Source organism: Heterodontus francisci, chromosome 7 (assembly GCF_036365525.1).
Source record: "Heterodontus francisci isolate sHetFra1 chromosome 7, sHetFra1.hap1, whole genome shotgun sequence".
Taxonomy (NCBI): Eukaryota; Metazoa; Chordata; class Chondrichthyes; order Heterodontiformes; family Heterodontidae; genus Heterodontus; species Heterodontus francisci.
The window spans coordinates 86,764,446-86,781,377 of NC_090377.1; the positions used below are offsets into that span (position 1 = coordinate 86,764,446).

Below are 16,932 nucleotides of genomic sequence, written 5' to 3' on the forward strand. Positions count from 1 at the left end.
CACAAAAGTCCGAGTGTATCAAGCTTGTGTCCTCAGTACCTTGCTCTATGGCAGCGAGGCCTGGACAACGTATGTCAGCCAAGAGCGACGTCTCAATTCATTCCATCTTCACTGCCTTCGGAGAATACTTGGCATCAGGTGGCAGGACCTTTTCTCCAACACAGAAGTCCTCGAGGCGGCCAACATCCCCAGCTTATACACACTACTGAGTCAGCGGCGCTTGAGATGGCTTGGCCATGTGAGCCGCATGGAAGATGGCAGGATCCCCAAAGACACATTGTACAGTGAGCTCGCCACTGGTATCAGACCCACCGGCCGTCCATGTCTCCGCTTTAAAGACGTCTGCAAACGCGGCATGAAGACCTGTAACATTGATCACAAGTCGTGGGAGTCAGTTGCCAGCGTTCGCCAGAGCTGACGGGCAGCCATAAAGGCGGGGCTAAAGTGTGGCGAGTCGAAGAGACTTAGCAGTTGGCAGGAAAAAAGACAGAGGCGCAAGGGGAGAGCCAACTGTGTAACAGCCCCGACAAACAAATTTTTCTGCAGCACCTGTGGAAGAGCCTGTCACTTTAGAATTGGCCTTTATAGCCACTCCAGGCGCTGCTCCACACACCACTGACCACCTCCAGGCGCTTACCCATTGTCTCTCGAGATAAGGAGGCCAAAGAAGTGTCTGACTTACCTCCTCTTGCAACATTACCTGGGTTGCATATTCCTCCTTGGTAAAGACAGATGCAAAGTATTCATTTAATACCTCAGCTTTGCCCTCTGCCTCCAGGTGTAAATCCCCTTTCTGATCTCTAATCAGCCCCACTCCTCCTTTATCACCCTTTTACTATTTATATGCCTATAGAAAACATTGGGATTTCCTTTAATGCTAGCTGCCAGTCTCTTCTCATGCTCTCTCTTTGCTTCTCTTATTTGCTTCTTCACTTCCCCTCTGGACCTTCTATATTCAGCTTGGTTCTCAATAGTATTTTCTATCCGGCATCTGTCATAATCACACTTATTCTTTATCTTAATCTCTACCTCTTTTGTCATCCAGGGAGCTCTGGATTTGTTTGCTCTACTTTTCCCCGTGGAGGGAAAATACCTTGACAGTGCCTGAACTATCTCTTCTTTAAAGGTAGCCCATTGTTCATCTACCTGTTTTCCTGCCAGCTTTTGACTCCAATTTATTCGCCCCAGCTCCACTCTTACCCCATTGAAATTGGCCTTCCCCCAGTTAATTATTCTTACTCTGGATTGCTCTTTGACCTTTTCCATAGTCAGCCTAAACATTATGATACAATGATCACGATCCCCTAAATGCTCTCCTACTGATACTTGATCCACTTGGCCCACCTCATTCTCAAGAACCAGGTCTAGCAGTGCCTCCTTTCTTGTTGGACTAGCAACATACTGTTGTAGAACATTTTCCTGAAAACACTCTAGGTACTCTTGCCCTTCACTGCCTTTTACACTACAATTATCCCAATCTATGTTTGGATAATTAAAGTCCCCCATTAAAACTACCCTATAATTTTTGCACTTCTCTGTTATTTCCTTGCAAATTTGTTCCTCCACGTTCTTCCCACTAACTGGTGGCCTATAGACAACATCGAACAATGTAACTACACCTTTTTTGTTCCTTTGCTCTAGCCAAATTGATGCTATCTTCGACCCCTCTGGTACATCCTTTTTCTCCAGCACTGCAATCCTCTCCTTAATCAATACTGCCATCCCTACCCCTTTTTTCCTTTTCCTAGCTTTTCTGAACACCTTGTATCCAGGAATATTTAACACCCAGTCCTGCCCTTCTTAGAGCCTGGTCTATGTTATAGCCATAACATCATATTTCCACATGGCAATCTGCGCCTGTGCCTCACCAGTCTTATTAACCACACTCTATGCATTCACATACATGCACATTAACCCTGGTTCAGACTTTATTAATTTCTCCCTTACTGTGACCCCACCTAATAACATACTATTCCCTACTGTCATGCTATCTATTCTCCCAGTATTCTGTGCACCTTGGTATTCCTCTCTAATACCTGCTTCTGGTTCCCACACCCCTGACTACTTACCAGTTTTGCTTCCCTCCAATCTGAGCTCCCTCTCAAGTTCCCATCCCCCTGACAATTTAGTTTAAACCCTCCCCAACAGCACGAGCAAATCTCCCTGCAAGGATATTCGTCCCAGTCCTGCTAAGATACAACCTGTCCATCTTGTACAGGGCCCATCTGCCCCAAAACTGGTCCCAATGTCTTAGAACATAGGAACATAGGAAGATAGGAACAGGAGTAGGCCATTCAGCCCCTCAAGCCTGTCCCGCCATTCAATGAGATCAGGGCTGATCCGCGGCGTAACTCCATATACCTGCCTTTGGCCTATATCCCTTAATATCTTTGCTTAACAAAAATCTATCTATCTCAGATTTAAAAATAACTACTGTTCTAGCTTCAACTGCTGTTTGTGGGAGAGAGTTCCAAACCTCTACCACCCTTTGCGTGAAGAAGTGCTTCCTAACATCTCTCCTGAACGGTCTGGCCCTAATTTTTAGATTATGCCCCCTAGATTTAGCATCTCCAACCAGTGGAAATAATTTATCTTTATCGACCCTGTCTTTTCCTGTTAATATCTTGAAGACTTCAATCAGATCAGCCCTTAACCTTCTAAATTCTAGCGAAAACAGGCCTAATTTGTGTAATCTCCCATCGTAACTTAAACCTACGTTGCACTCCCTCCAAGGCCAATATATCCTTCCTAAGGTGTGGTGCCCAGAACTGCTCACAGTACTCCAAGTGGGGTCTAACCAGGGTTTTGTACAGCTGCAGCATAACCTCTGTGTCTTTATACTCCAATCCTCTGGATATAAAGGCTAGCATTCCATTAGCCTTTTTAATTATTTTCTGCACTTGCTCGTGGCATTTTAAAGATCTATGCAACTGAACCCCCAAGTCTCTTGGGACATGCACTGTACTTAACCTCTTCCCATTTAGAAAGTACCCTGCTCTATCCTTTTTTGGTCCAAAATGGATAACAAAGAACAAAGAACAGTACAGCACAGGAACAGGCCATTCGGCCCTCCAAGCCTGCGCCGATCTAGATGCCTGCCTAAACTAAAACCTTCTGCAATTCCGGGGTCCGTATCCCTCTATTCCCATCCTACTCATGTATTTGTCAAGATGCCTCTTAAATGTCTCTATGGTACCTGCTTCCACCACCTCCCCCGGCAACAAGTTCCAGGCACTCACCACCCTCAGTGTAAAGAACTTGCCTCGCACATCCCCTCTAAACTTTGCCCCTCTCACCTTAAACCTATGTCCCCTAGTAACTGACTCTTCCACCCTGGGAAAAAGCTTCTGACTATCCACTCTGTCCATGCCACTTATAACTTTGTAAACCTCTATCATGTCGCCCCGCCACCTCCGTCGTTCCAGTGAAAACAATCCGAGTTTATCCAACCTCTCCTCATAGCTAATGCCCTCCAGACCAAGCAACATCCTGGTAAATCTCTTCTGTACCCTCTCCAAAGCCTCCACGTCCTTCTGGTAGTGTGGCGACCAGAATTGCACGCAATATTCTAAGTGTGGCCTAACTAAAGTTCTGTACAGCTGCAGCATGACTTGCCTATTTTTATACTCTATGCCCCGACCGACGAAGGCATGCCGTATGCCTTCATGACTACCTTATCCACCTGCGTTGCCACTTTCAGTGACCTGTGGACCTGTACGCCCAGATCTCTCTGCCTGTCAATACTCCTAAGGGTTCTGCCATTTACTGTGTACTTCCCACCTGCATTAGACCTTCCAAAATGCATTACCTCACATTTGTCCGAATTAAACTCCATCTGCCATTTCTCCGTCCAAGTCTCCAACCGATTTATATCCTGCTGTATCCTCTGACAATCCTCATCACTGTCCGCAACTCCACCAACCTTTGTGTCGTCCGCAAACTTACTAATCAGACCAGCTACATTTTCCTCCAAATCATTTATATATACTACAAACAGCAAAGGTCCCAGCACTGATCCCTACGGAACACCACTAGTCACATCCCTCCATTCAGAAAAGCACCCTTCCACTGCTACCCTCTGTCTTCTATGACCGAGCCAGTTCTGTATCCATCTTGCCAGCTCCCCTCTGATCCCATGTGACTTCACCTTTTGTATCAGTCTGCCATGAGGGACCTTGTCAAAGGCTTTACTGAAGTCCATATATATAACATCCACTGCCCTTCCTTCATCAATCATCTTTGTTACTTCCTCAAAAAACTCAAATTAGTGAGACACGACCTCCCCTTCACAAAACCATGCTGCCTCTCGCTAATAAGTCCATTTGTTTCCAAATGGGAGTAAATCCTGTCCCGAAGAATCCTCTCTAATAATTTCCCTACCACTGACATAAGGCTCACCGGCCTATAATTTCCTGGATTATCCTTGCTACCCTTCTTAAACAAAGGAACAACATTGGCTATTCTCCAGTCCTCTGGGACCTCACCTGTAGCCAATGAGGATGCAAAGATTTCTGTCAAGGCCCCAGCAATTTCTTCCCTTGCCTCTCTCAGTATTCTGGGAGATCCCATCAGGCCCTGGGGACTTATCTACCTTAATGCTTTGCAAGACACCCAACACCTCCTTCTTTTTGATAATGAGATGACTGAGACTTTCTACACTCCCTTCCCTAGGCTCATCATTCCACCAAGTCCTTCTCCTTGGTGAATACTGATGCAAAGTACTCATTTAGTACCTCGCCCATTTCCTCTGGCTCCACACATAGATTCCCTTCTCTGTCCTTGAGTGGGCCAACCCTTTTCCAGGATACCCTCTTGATCTTTTTATACGTATAAAAAGCCTTGGGATTTTCCTTAATCCTGTTTGCCAATGACTTCTCATAACCCCTTTTAGCCCTCCTGACTCCTTGCTTAAGTTCCTTCCTACTGTCTTTATATTCCTCAAGGGATTCGTCTGTTCCTAGCCTTCCAGCCCTTACGAATGCTTCCTTTTTCTTTTTGACTAGGCTCACAATATCCCGCGTATCCAAGGTTCCCGAAACTTGCCAAACTTATCCTTCTTCCTCACAGGAACATGCTGGTCCTGGATTCTAATCAACTGACGTTTGAAAGACTCCCACATGTCAGATGTTGATTTACGCTCAAACAGCCGCCCCCAATCTAAATTCTTCAGTTCCTGCCTAATATTGTTATAATTAGCCTTCCCCCAATTTAGCACCTTCACCAGAGGACTACTCTTATCCTTATCCACAAGTACCTTAAAACTTATGGAATTATGGTCACTGTTCCCGAAATGCTCCCCTACTGAAACTTCGACCACCTGGCCGGGCTCATTCCCCAATACCAGGTCCAGTACGGCCCCATCCCTAGTTGGACTATCTACGTATTGTTTCAAGAAGCCCTCCTGGATGCTCCTTACAAATTCTGCCCCATCCAAGCCCCTAGCACTAAGTGAGTCCCAGTCAATATAGGGGAAGTTAAAATCACCCACCACTACAACCCTGTTACCTTTACATCTTTCCAGAATCTGTCTACATATCTGCTGCTCTACCTCCCGCTGGCTGTTGGGAGGCCTGTAGTAAACCCCCAACATCGTGACTGCACCCTTCCTATTCCTGAGCTCCACCCATATTGCCTCGCTGCATGACCCCTCCGAGGTGTCCTCCCGCAGTACAGCTGTGATATTCTCCTTAACCAGTAATGCAACTCCCCCACCCCTTTTACATCCCCCTCTATCCCGCCTGAAGCTTCTAAATCCTGGAACATTTAGCTGCCAATCCTGTCCTTCCCTCAACCAAGACTCTGTAATAGCAACAACATCATAGTTCCAAGTACTCATCCAAGCTCTAAGTTCATCTGTCTTACCTGTTATACTTCTTGCATTGAAACAAATGCACTTCAGACCACCAGTCCCACTGTTTTCCGCAACATCTCCCTGCCTGTTCTTCCTCTTAGTCTTACTGGCCTTATTTACTAGTTTCCCTTCATTTATTTCACTAATACTCACACTTGACCACATTGAAATCCATCTGCCACAGTTTTGTCCACTCATCTTGTCTGTCAATATCTCTTTGCAATTTTATGCTATCATCTAAACTGTCTACAATGCTGCCTAACTTTGTATCAGCAGCAAATTTGGATATATGACTTACTATGCCATCATCCAAGTCGTTAAGCCAAGAAATCTGATGCCCTCCCTCCTACACCAGTTCAATCGCTCAATTCTCCTATTCCTATGTTCACTTGCAAGTGGGACTGGGAGTAATCCTGAGATTACTGCTTTTGAGGTCCTGCTTTTTAATCTCCTTCCTAGCTCCCTAAAATCTGCTTTCGGGACCTCATCCCCCTTCTTACCTATGTCACAGGTTCACAGAATAACAGAATTGTTACAGTGCAGAAGGAGGCCATTCGGCCCATCGTGTCCGCAGCAGCTCTCCGAAAGAGCAATTCATTCTGTTCCATTCCCCATGTTTTTGGAGAGAATTCCAGAGCTTAGGACCTGGGCAGCTGAAGGCATAGCTGCCAATTGTGGATGTATAAGAGAATAGATTTGGAGGTGAATGAAGATCTTGGAGGATTACAGAGATAAGGAGGAATGAGGCCATGGAGTGATTTAAAAACCAGGATAAGAATTTTAGAATCAAGCCATTGCCAGATCAGCAGCCAAAGCACATCAGCGAGAGCAGGAGCGATGGGCAGATGAGACTTGGTGTGAGTTAAGTCTAAGGTGGGAGGTCAGGCAGGAGTGTGTTGGAATAGTCAAATCTGGAGGCAGCAAAGGTATAGGATGAGGGTTTAAATAGGAGATGAGTTGAGATAGGGGAGGTGACAGACGATGTTACTGACGTGGGAATAGGTGATTTTGGTGGTGGAGTGATGGGCGTTGGAAGCTCATCACCGACTCAAATAGGACCCTAGCTCTGGTTCAGTATGGGCAGTTGCCAGGGAAAGAGATGGAAAGAGTTAGTGGCGAATTATATATTAAGCTGTTTAATGTAGCAGTTAACCAGTTGAAATTCAACGATTACGTAGAGGAAAAAAAATGGAGATTCTGTTCGGCGCTGGGTTTTGGATACTTGTATTCTATCCTACTCAGGTCAGCATGGTGCTTGTTGGACAGGTGCTGCTGCATTTGCGGGAGTTTACAGTGGAGGGCGCCAGCTCCTCCTCAACATCTGTTCCATCCTATAGCAATAAGGACCGCACCGAGCAGCAGATAAACAAACATGGACATGCGTCGAATCCCGCAGCTTTTTCTGCCTCCGTGATGTACAATTTGTACCCGTCGGACGACCGCCATTAAATCATGTTGGAAATGCTCGGTTACCTGGTCCTGCTCTTTCTCATTTTCTGTGACGGACTCAACGGTTCCGTCAGAACTGAGCTAACGGTAAAGGCTGGCCTGGAGGTGCCTCATAAAACGGGGAAGCTGCGCGCCAAGCACCAGCATCAACAGCCGCGGCAGGCGGAGTCAGGGCAGCATCTGGGGAAGAGCCCAGGTAAGCGTCACGCGGGTCCCGGATCCGTGGGGGGGCGGCTGGACGGGGCTCGCGCTGGGGCAGGGTCCGGGCGGGGGGGCGGCTGGACGGGGCTCGCGCTGGGGCAGGATCCGGGGGGGCGGATGGACGGGGCTCGCGCTGGGGCAGGATCCGGGCGGGGCGGATGGACGGGGCTCGCGCTGGGGCAGGATCCGGGCGGGGGGGCGGTTGGACGGGGCTCGCGCTGGGGCAGGATCCGGGCGGGGGGGCGGTTGGACGGGGCTCGCGCTGGGGCAGGATCCGGGGGGGGGTGGATGGACGGGGCTCGCGCTGGGGCAGGTTCTGGGCGGGGGGCAGTTGGACGGGGCTCGCGCTGGGGCAGGTCCGGGCGGGGGCCGGCGGTTGGACGGGGCTCGCGCTGGGGACGGAGCGCGGGTGCCCTCTGGTAGCTACAGCATTGTCAGACTCTGGCGCTTGTTGCGATGACAACCTGTTATTCGGCTATAAATATATCGCTGACAGTGGGATGGGGCTTACTCCCCATAATGACCAAACCTTCGCATTTTTCATAGACTTACATTTGTCGTATTCCTGCTAAGTTCTGCGTCCAGTATAAGCAGTGAACGCGTTGTGACAATCCAAAGCTTCTTGGGAGGGCCTAAATCCCAAACCAATATTTGGTTACACCTTGCGCCTTCGACACACAATCTTTTTATTCAAGCTTTAAGGTCTTTACAGGTAATTTTTAAAAATAAAAATAAATATGATTTTTAGCATTGGAGCTTTTCGATTGCAAGGGTGACAAAGTTTAACATTAGAATTCTCGATCAGACATCGTTTGATGTACACAAAATAAAAAGCATGTATTGATGCTTTGCTATTGTAGTTCTGCCATTTCAACCGTTGCTTTGTAAAGTTCATGATTCTGATTGTTTTTAACATTGGATGCTAATTTTTTCATTTTAAAAAAATGTACGAGTATTTAAAAGGATGGAGTGTAGATACACGAGCTAGCTACCTAGTGCTAATAATACATGTCTGACTTTTGGCGGAAGGTTGATGTCTTGAGCTACAGTGTGAAAGAGACATGTGCAACTGTGGTGTTTATTGTTCACTACCGTTAGGCCCTGGGCAGATTATTCAAGCCGTCTTTGGGTATCAACCATGACTATTTTTCACGAACGCTATTGGGCACGTTAATTTCAGCATTTTTTGAAAAGCTTCTACAGTTTTGCTAACCAGTTTGGTGGGAAAAGGTTTATGTTTTACAGATCATGAACCAACCAATCACAAATGACTGGGAAATATTATTCAGTTGCATTTTATAATGAATGGTGATGTGATAAAAAGTGGCAGAAAAATACCTCAAGAATATTGTCCTACAGAGAATTGAAGTGGTGGTCCTTGAACACTGCCATGACATTTTTAATACTCAACTAAATCCTCCACACTAGGCAGTTTTGGTTGAGCATCGCTTCTTTGAAAGTTGCAACCTTTGGTGCAGGGAAGCAGGAGACTTTCATTTATGTAACAACTTATAATTTCTCAATATCCCAAGTGCTTTATATGCAACACATTACTTTTGAAATGCTATTGGTTTGTTGTGTGCAAAATGGCTGCTGTGCTTGACTACATAACTGGTCCTACAAACTGCAATGCGATTGTCATACATCTTGAGCTATCATTGAATTTGATTATGGTTTTGCACATATTTTGTACTGGTAGTATTTGACTTAACAAAGTGCTCTACATTATAAATTTGCTTGACAGGTCTTTTTAAAAATGTGATTCTTTCTGTAATAAGCAAGACTAACCTTTAATAAACTAAAAATGACTTACCAGTCACTGAATAATTTTTATAAAAAACAACTTTTTTTTTTAGCTTTCGCTAACAGTATGTCAGAGCTTGGAAATAAATACAGTAACATCTGCCACAGTTAATTCTGCATTAAATCAGTATTGCACCTAATCTTTGAAAGGCAGATGGACACAGGCTTTACTATCTGAGTGATTTCTTAAACCAAAGACTGCTTGCAGTTTATATGTGTGGAATTGGTAATTAGCTGGCAGTCAGTTTCTGAAGGCAGCAACCCGACTCCTGCATCCAATAGGGGCAAAACAGAAGCTGGTAAGGAAATGAATTTTTTTTAAAATAAAGTTTATTTATTTATTTAGAGATACAGCACTGAAACAGGCCCTTCGGCTCACCGAGTCTGTGCCGACCATCAACCACCCATTTATACTAATCATACACTAATTCCATATTCCTACCACATCCCCACCTGTCCCTATATTTCCCTACCACCTACCTATACTAGGGGCAATTTATAATGGCCAATTCGCCTATCAACCTGCAACTCTTTGGCATGTGGGAGGAAACCCACGCAGACCCAGGGAGAACTTGCAAACTCCACACAGGCAGTACCCAGAATTGAACCCGGGTCGCTGGAGCTGTGAGGCTGTGGTGCTAACCACTGCGCCGCCCCTACAAGTTGCATGTGATTTATTTCCTCATTGAATTAACTCATCAGGACCTAAATGTACCCTATCTTCCCCAAGTAGGTGGAAACTTAAGGATATATCCAGATTGTCAGGACATATGGTTATAATTTTAAGACAGTGTTTTTGCTCTCCAGTATTTGGAGGAAAGGCTGTACATGCATCGGGTACAAATGTCCCCACACCCAGTAAATGCATAAGTCCAGTCACCGTGTTGCCTCCTTTCTTCTCCCTGTTAAGCTTGCAGTTTGAAATTGTTATTAGTTTTTAAACCTGCATTTCTTTGTGGCTTCAACTACAAGTAACTTTCTCATGAAGTATTTAGAAAATTAGTTTTACTCAGTGATATCTTTCACAGCTCCAGGACTTGCAATGTGAGAAATGATAAAAGAGTGGTCACTGACATTACTGATATCATCATGTTTATAATTTTATCAACAAGCTACAGAACAGAAATTCACATGTAAAGATTTATTTACCTTCAAACTGATCAATGGCATATTAGTGATCCTATCACCTCACCAGAACTGCCTCTTTGAATGTAGGTTGGCTGAATATACGAGCATACGAATTAGGAGCAAGAGTAGGCTACTCGGTCCTTCGAGCCTGCTCCGCCATTCAATAAGTTCATGGCTGAACTGATTACTCCACATTTCTACCTATACCTGAACCTTCCACCCCATTGCTTATCTATCTACCTCTGCCTTAAAAATATTCAAAGACTCTACTTCCACCGCCTTTTGAGGAAGAGAATTCCAATGACTCATGACCCTCTGAGAGAGAAAATTTCTCCCCATCTCTGTCTTAAATGGGCGACCCCTTATTTTTAAACGGTGACCCCTAATTCTAGATTCTCCCACAAGGGGAAACATCCTTTCCACATCCACCCTGTCAAGACCCGTCTGGATCTTATATGTTTCAATCAAGTCGCCTCTTACTCTTCTAAATTCCAGCGGATACAAGCCTAGCCTGTCCAATCTTTCCTCATAAGACAGCCCGCCCATTCCAGGTATTAGTCTAGAAAACCTTCTCTGTACTTCCTCCAATGCATTTACATCCTTCCTTAAATAAGGAAGCCAGTACTGTACACAGTACTCCAGATATGGTCTCACCAATACCCTGTGTAGCTGAAGCATAACCTCCCTACTTATGTATTCAATTCCCCTCATGATAATCGATAACATTCTATTAGCTTTCCTAATTACGTGCTGTATTTGCATACTAATCTTTTGGGATTCATGCACTAGGACACCCAGATCCCTCTGCATCTCAGCTCTGCAATCTCTCACCATTTAGATAATATGCTTTTTATTCTTCCTGCCAAAGTGGACATTTTCACACTTTCCCACATTATACTCCATTTGCCAGGTCTTTGTCCACTCACTTAACCTATCTATATCCCTTTGTAGCCTCCTTATGTCATCTTCACAAGTTACTTTCCTACCTATCTTTGTGTCATCAGCAAATTTAGCAATCATACCTTTTGGTGCCTTCATCTAAGTCATGTATGTAAATTGTAAATAGTTGAGGCCCCAGCTTAGATCCCTGTGGCACACCACTCGTTACATCTTGCCAACCAGAAAAAGACACATTTGTGCCTGCTCTCTGTTTCCTGTTAGCTAGCCAATCTTCTGTCCATGCCAATACGTTACCCCCTACACCATGAGCTTTTTTCTGCAATAACTTTTGATGTGGCACCTTATCAAATGTCTTCTGGAAATTTAAGTACAGTACATCCATCGGTTCCCCTTTATTCACAGCATATGTAGCTCCAATAAATTAGTTAAACATGATTTCACAAAACCATGTTGACTCTGTCTGATTACCTTTTGATTTTTTTCTAAATGCCCTGCTATAACGTCTTTAATAATAGCTTCTAATATTTTCCCTAAGACAGATATTAAGCTAACTGGCCTGTAGTTTCCTGCTTTCAGTCTCCCTTTTTTTAACAAAGGAGTTACATTCGCTATTTTCCAATCGAACGGAACCTTCCCCAAATCTAAGGAATTTTGAAAAATTAAAACTAACGCATCAACATCTCACTAGCCACTTCTTTTAACACCTTTGGATAAAGTCCATCAGGACCCGGGGACTTGTCAGCCTGCCAACAATTTGTTCAGTACCACTTCCCTGGTGATTGTAATTTTCTTGAGTTCCTCCCTCCCTTCCATTTCCTGACTTATATAGCTAATACTTGAATGTTACTTGTATCCTCAATAGTGAAGACTGATGCAAAATATCTGTTCAATTCATCTGCCATCTCCTTTATTATCCGTTATTAATTCCCCAGGCTCACTTTCTATAGGACCAACGCTCACTTTGTTAACTCTTTGGTTTTTTAAATATCTATAGAAACTCTTACTAACTGTCTTTATATTTCTAGCTAACTTTCTCTCGTACTCTAATTTTACCTTCCTTATTAATTTTTTGGTTTTTATATTCTGTCCAATCTTCTGACTGGTCTCCCATCTTTGTGTAATGATATGCTTTTTCTTTAAATTTGATACTATCTTCAACTGTTTTAGTTAACCACGGATGGCTGGTCCCACCCTTGGAATTTTTCTTTCCCGTTGAAATGTATCTATTCTGTATATTCTGCAATATCCCCTTTAAATGTCTGCCACTGCATCTCTATTGACCTATCCCTTAACCTGATTTGCCAGTTCACTTTAGCTAGCTCTGCTTTCATGCCCTCATAATTGCCCTTATTTAAGTTTAAAATACTAGTCTTGGACCCACTTTTCTCCACTCTAACTAAATGTAAAATACAATCATATTCTGATCGCTGCTACCTATGGGTGGCTTAACTATGAGGTCATTCATTAATCCTGTCTTGTTGCACAATACCAGGTCTAGTATGGCCTGCTCTCTGGCTCCAGAACGTATTGTTCCAAGAAATTATCCCGAAAACATTCTACGTACTCCTCATCTAGGCTACCTCTGATTTTTCCAGTCTATATATATGTTAAAATCCCTCATAATTATCGCTGTACCTTTTCTGACAAGCAGCCATTATTTCTTCCTTTTATACCCTGTCCTACAGTGTGGTTAATGTTAAGTGGCCTGTACACCACTCCCACAAGTGACTTTTTTTTGCCTTTTATGATTTCTCATCTCGACTCAAACTGCTTCTACATCCTAGTTTCCTGAACTTAGGTCATCCCTCTCTATTGCGCTAATATCATCATTAATTAACAAAACTACCCCTCCACCTTTTCCTAGCTTCCTGTCCTTCCTAAAAGCCATGTACCCTTCAATACTCCGGTCCCAATCAATGTCGTCCTGCAGCCACGTCTCCGTAATGACTATCAAATCGTACTTATCTATCTCTATTTGCGCTCTCAGTTCATCTGTTTTGTTTTCAATGTTACGTGCATTCAGAAACAGAACCTTTAGTTTTGTCCTTTTTGTTATTTTTGTAACCTCCAGCCTTATCTGTAGATTTACTCTTAGATTTGTACGCTCTGTCTCTTCCTGTCACAGTCTGTTTATCATTTCCCATATTAATACCTTTTCTCTATTGCCTTGTCTCTACTCCTTGATTTACTGTATCTTCCCAAATTTGATCCCTTGCCCCCACTATTCAGTGTAAAACCTTCTGTACTTCCCGAGTTATGCGGCTCGCTGAATACTGACCCCAGCACAGTTCAGGTGTAGTTCAGTTCTGATGAAGGTTCACTGGCCTGAAACGTTAACTCTGCTTCTCTCTCCACAGATGCTGCCAGACCTGCTGAGTATTTCCAGCATTTCTTGTTTTTATTTCAGATTTCCAGCATCTGCAGTATTTTGCTTTTATTTTATGCTTGATGTTATATCTGATTTAAATTAAATTAAAAGCTTACCTGTGTACTCACACCGGCGGCTCTCTGTTTCCCGACTCTCCACGTTGATTGTGACATCACATATCATTTTCATTTTTTTCCCTGCTCCCGCCGTCCTCTCCCTCTCCCCGCTCCCGCCGTACTCCTCTCCCTCCTTCTGTCTCCAACTCTGGGGTTTTGGCGTGCTTTCTAAACCTCTGCTCCAGCCCTGCTCCTCTCTCGCTCTGTCTCCAGTCTCCTGAATATGCAGCAATTGTTCACTCTCTGACATATCTTTCTGCTCTCGAATTTGAGTCAAATGGTTGTGGGTTTAAGCCCCAGTACAGGACCTGAGAATGCATTCTTTTCAGGTTGATGCTTCAGCGCAATACTGAGGGAGTACTGCAATATTGGAGATGCTGTCTTTTGGATGAACCATTAAACCAAAATCTCATTTGCCTGGTTAGGTTGACATAAAAGATCCCATGAATATTTGTGTCCTGACTGAAATTTGTCTCTTGACCAGCAGTACCAAAATAACAGATCAATGGGTTATTTATTTCATTGCTGTTTTGAGACCTTGTGCACAAATTGGCTGCCACATTTGCCTACAAAACAATAGTGACTGCGCTTGGTCGTGAAGCATTTGGAGCATGTTCAAGAAGTGCAAGGCAATCTATAGATATAGGTTAATTTATTAATTTCTTTCCTGCCCTTCAACAGTCTGAACATACTTGTCATAGTGTGTAGTGCAGTTATGGATCCAGGTTGGGCTTCCTGTCATGTGTCAGTCCATGTCACCTGGAAATTGGACTGGGTAAACCAACAAAATTATATCCAGAATAAATTTAGGTGACAATATATGCTAAATAACATGTGGGCCTGAGCTCATTTCACTCGACCCACTGTTCTATTCACTTTGGTGTGCAATGAAGACTGTCTGACTATGCGATTGACATTGCTTGGTTTGAGAATTGAAGAAAACTGCTTTTAGGTCAATGAAGGACTAACCCTTTTGCATCATTCAATCTTTGTCTGCCATCCTGGGCTGGCAGATTTAGTAATTGAAGTTTCTACGTTGTGCACTTCTTTACGTTCTTGCTGGACGTGAAGGACACACCAGTGGCAGTGCAGTGGACAAGAAAGATGCATTGGCGTAAGGGTACACCTGACCTGGGAGACACATCCACAGTGGGAGTGTCAATGTTGCCAGTGGCAACAGCGAACCAGGGTGGAGGAGCAGAGGTCAGGGGATGACAAATAAACTGACCAGTGTTTCCATCTACAGGGCTTTCACTTTTCTGCCATGGTGGGTTCAGATTTTTGCTGTGTGGGAGCTTGGATTTTACAGATGTTTCTTCAATAACTCTGCAAAAAATTTTAGTAGAAAAAAATGGTTCTGTGGGACATTAGTCCTGATTTTAACTCTGAACGAAAATCGGTTGGGCAGAGGCCAGATTGAGTACCATAACCCCCTGACGTCGACAGTGAGTCCCAGGAGATTGTGACTCATGGGTCATATCTGCATGACCCCATCATGCAGGCTGGTGGATGTGAGTGGATTGTCCCGGGGTGGTGGGCAGAAGACATGGGTGAGTCATGAGAGGAAGGTTTTGGAAGGGTCTCTTGATTAGCAAGGAGGAAGCCTGAAGCAGAGGAGACTTGAATTTGTGGGGCTCTGAGGACCATTCTTGTATCTTCTGGGTCCACAAGGAATGTTTAAAGAAAACTTGCCTGATTGCGCATCTTCTGGTCCCAGCTCCTCTTCCTTCTGGTTTCACCTGGCGGGAAAGCCACACGCCTCTTGGCCAATTTCATGTGCCCACCTTTTGGTTTCCACCAGGTGGGCTGAGTTCAAGTTCTTTCTGTGATGTTTACTCCTGACAAAAGGATTTTAATTTTTTGTAGCCCACTCAGTAATTGTGCCATGTAGATACGCTGCTTAATGCTGTAAAAGCTTGGCCATCCTTGTCCTAAATTAAAAAAAAAAGTTGCACCACACTTTAAGGAGATGCTAACGGCAATATCAAATGTCCTCACAAGCTACTGAATTATGTGTTCGCATAGGACAGTGAATATACCATTTAATCATCCACAAAATACCAATTAATGACACAACATTTCATGATGTGGGTTTCCCATCATTTTATTTTTATGCTTTAAGAAAGCAAGTATTTCCCCCCCCCCCCCCCACCCCCCCCCCCCCCCCCCCTTCCCCAACAGCGATTTGGTTGAGTTATTGTAAAGCTGTCATTAAAAAAAAAGGAGTGATTTGAAAGCAGAATTACTTAAGTACCTCATTAGATCATCAGACATCAGGATCATGTTTCAATAATGCATTTCCAGTACAAGTCAGATGGGTATACAATTGTTTGATTGAAGCCTGACTGGACTTAATCTATGTTGCATTCCTGTTTGAACTCTATTTTCTACAACGAGATATTACTGGAACTCCCAAAGAGTAAATTGATCTTTTTTGGCAATATTATGGTTAATAATAATTCCACTGTTATAGACTCCCCATCCAGCACATGCATTTCTTTCAGTGTTTTGTTTCTCATGACTCTATGTAGATTGCAAGCACAGCTTAAGCAGTGAACAGATATTCCCATTCCACCATGTCCCCCATCCTTGGTTTGTGTGCATCATGGCATCATAATCAGTTTAAAAATGTAAAATATTTTGATGCTCATCATTCTTAGAATGTGCTTGTGCTGCAGCTTCAACATTGATGTGAAGAGGAGATCGTGTCACGCTGCTGGGTTTGACACTGGCTGCAGTATAATTTCTGCGAAGCTGATTTTTAAAAAAACTACTCCGTTTTTAAACTCGCTTAGATCTTATTTAACTGTTTTGATAATGTGAACACTTCTGACGCCACCATTCAAGCTATTACAAAATTGCAACCATAAGAGAGCTCTGGACAAGCCATTAAATGCACATGTGCAGAGCTTTCTTCTGGTGAGGGGAATTCGAATTGAAGCCAGGCAGTACAGGTAAGGTACTGCCTGTTTGGAGCCAATACTGTAACTAGTCTCAGACCAGTAGTTACAGTATAATTATAACCATAGAAGGAATCAAGGCTCTATTTTTAAATGGTTTGCAAGCAGTAACACTGGTACAGGTCATAAATGTCATGCCTAACATTCTTTCAATAT

The 16,932-nt window shown here is 43.9% G+C and overlaps 1 protein-coding gene across 3 annotated transcripts in view; it reads left to right on the forward strand.

Annotated features, from left to right (window-relative positions):
• Nucleotides 1-7,188: 7,188 nt before the first annotated feature.
• The window catches only part of fam171b (family with sequence similarity 171 member B), a 59,761-nt gene continuing 50,017 nt past the window's right edge, over nucleotides 7,189-16,932 (forward strand). For 2 of the 3 annotated variants that reach the window (XM_068035583.1, XM_068035580.1), the window contains exon 1: nucleotides 7,415-7,496. Coding sequence is in view for 1 of the 3 variants with exons in the window: in XM_068035579.1 (XP_067891680.1) it covers nucleotides 7,304-7,496 (193 nt within the window). In the remaining 2 variants the exon portion in view is untranslated. Of the gene's footprint in view, nucleotides 7,497-16,932 lie in introns of all 3 variants that reach the window. The other variant, XM_068035579.1, reaches the window with a different exon arrangement.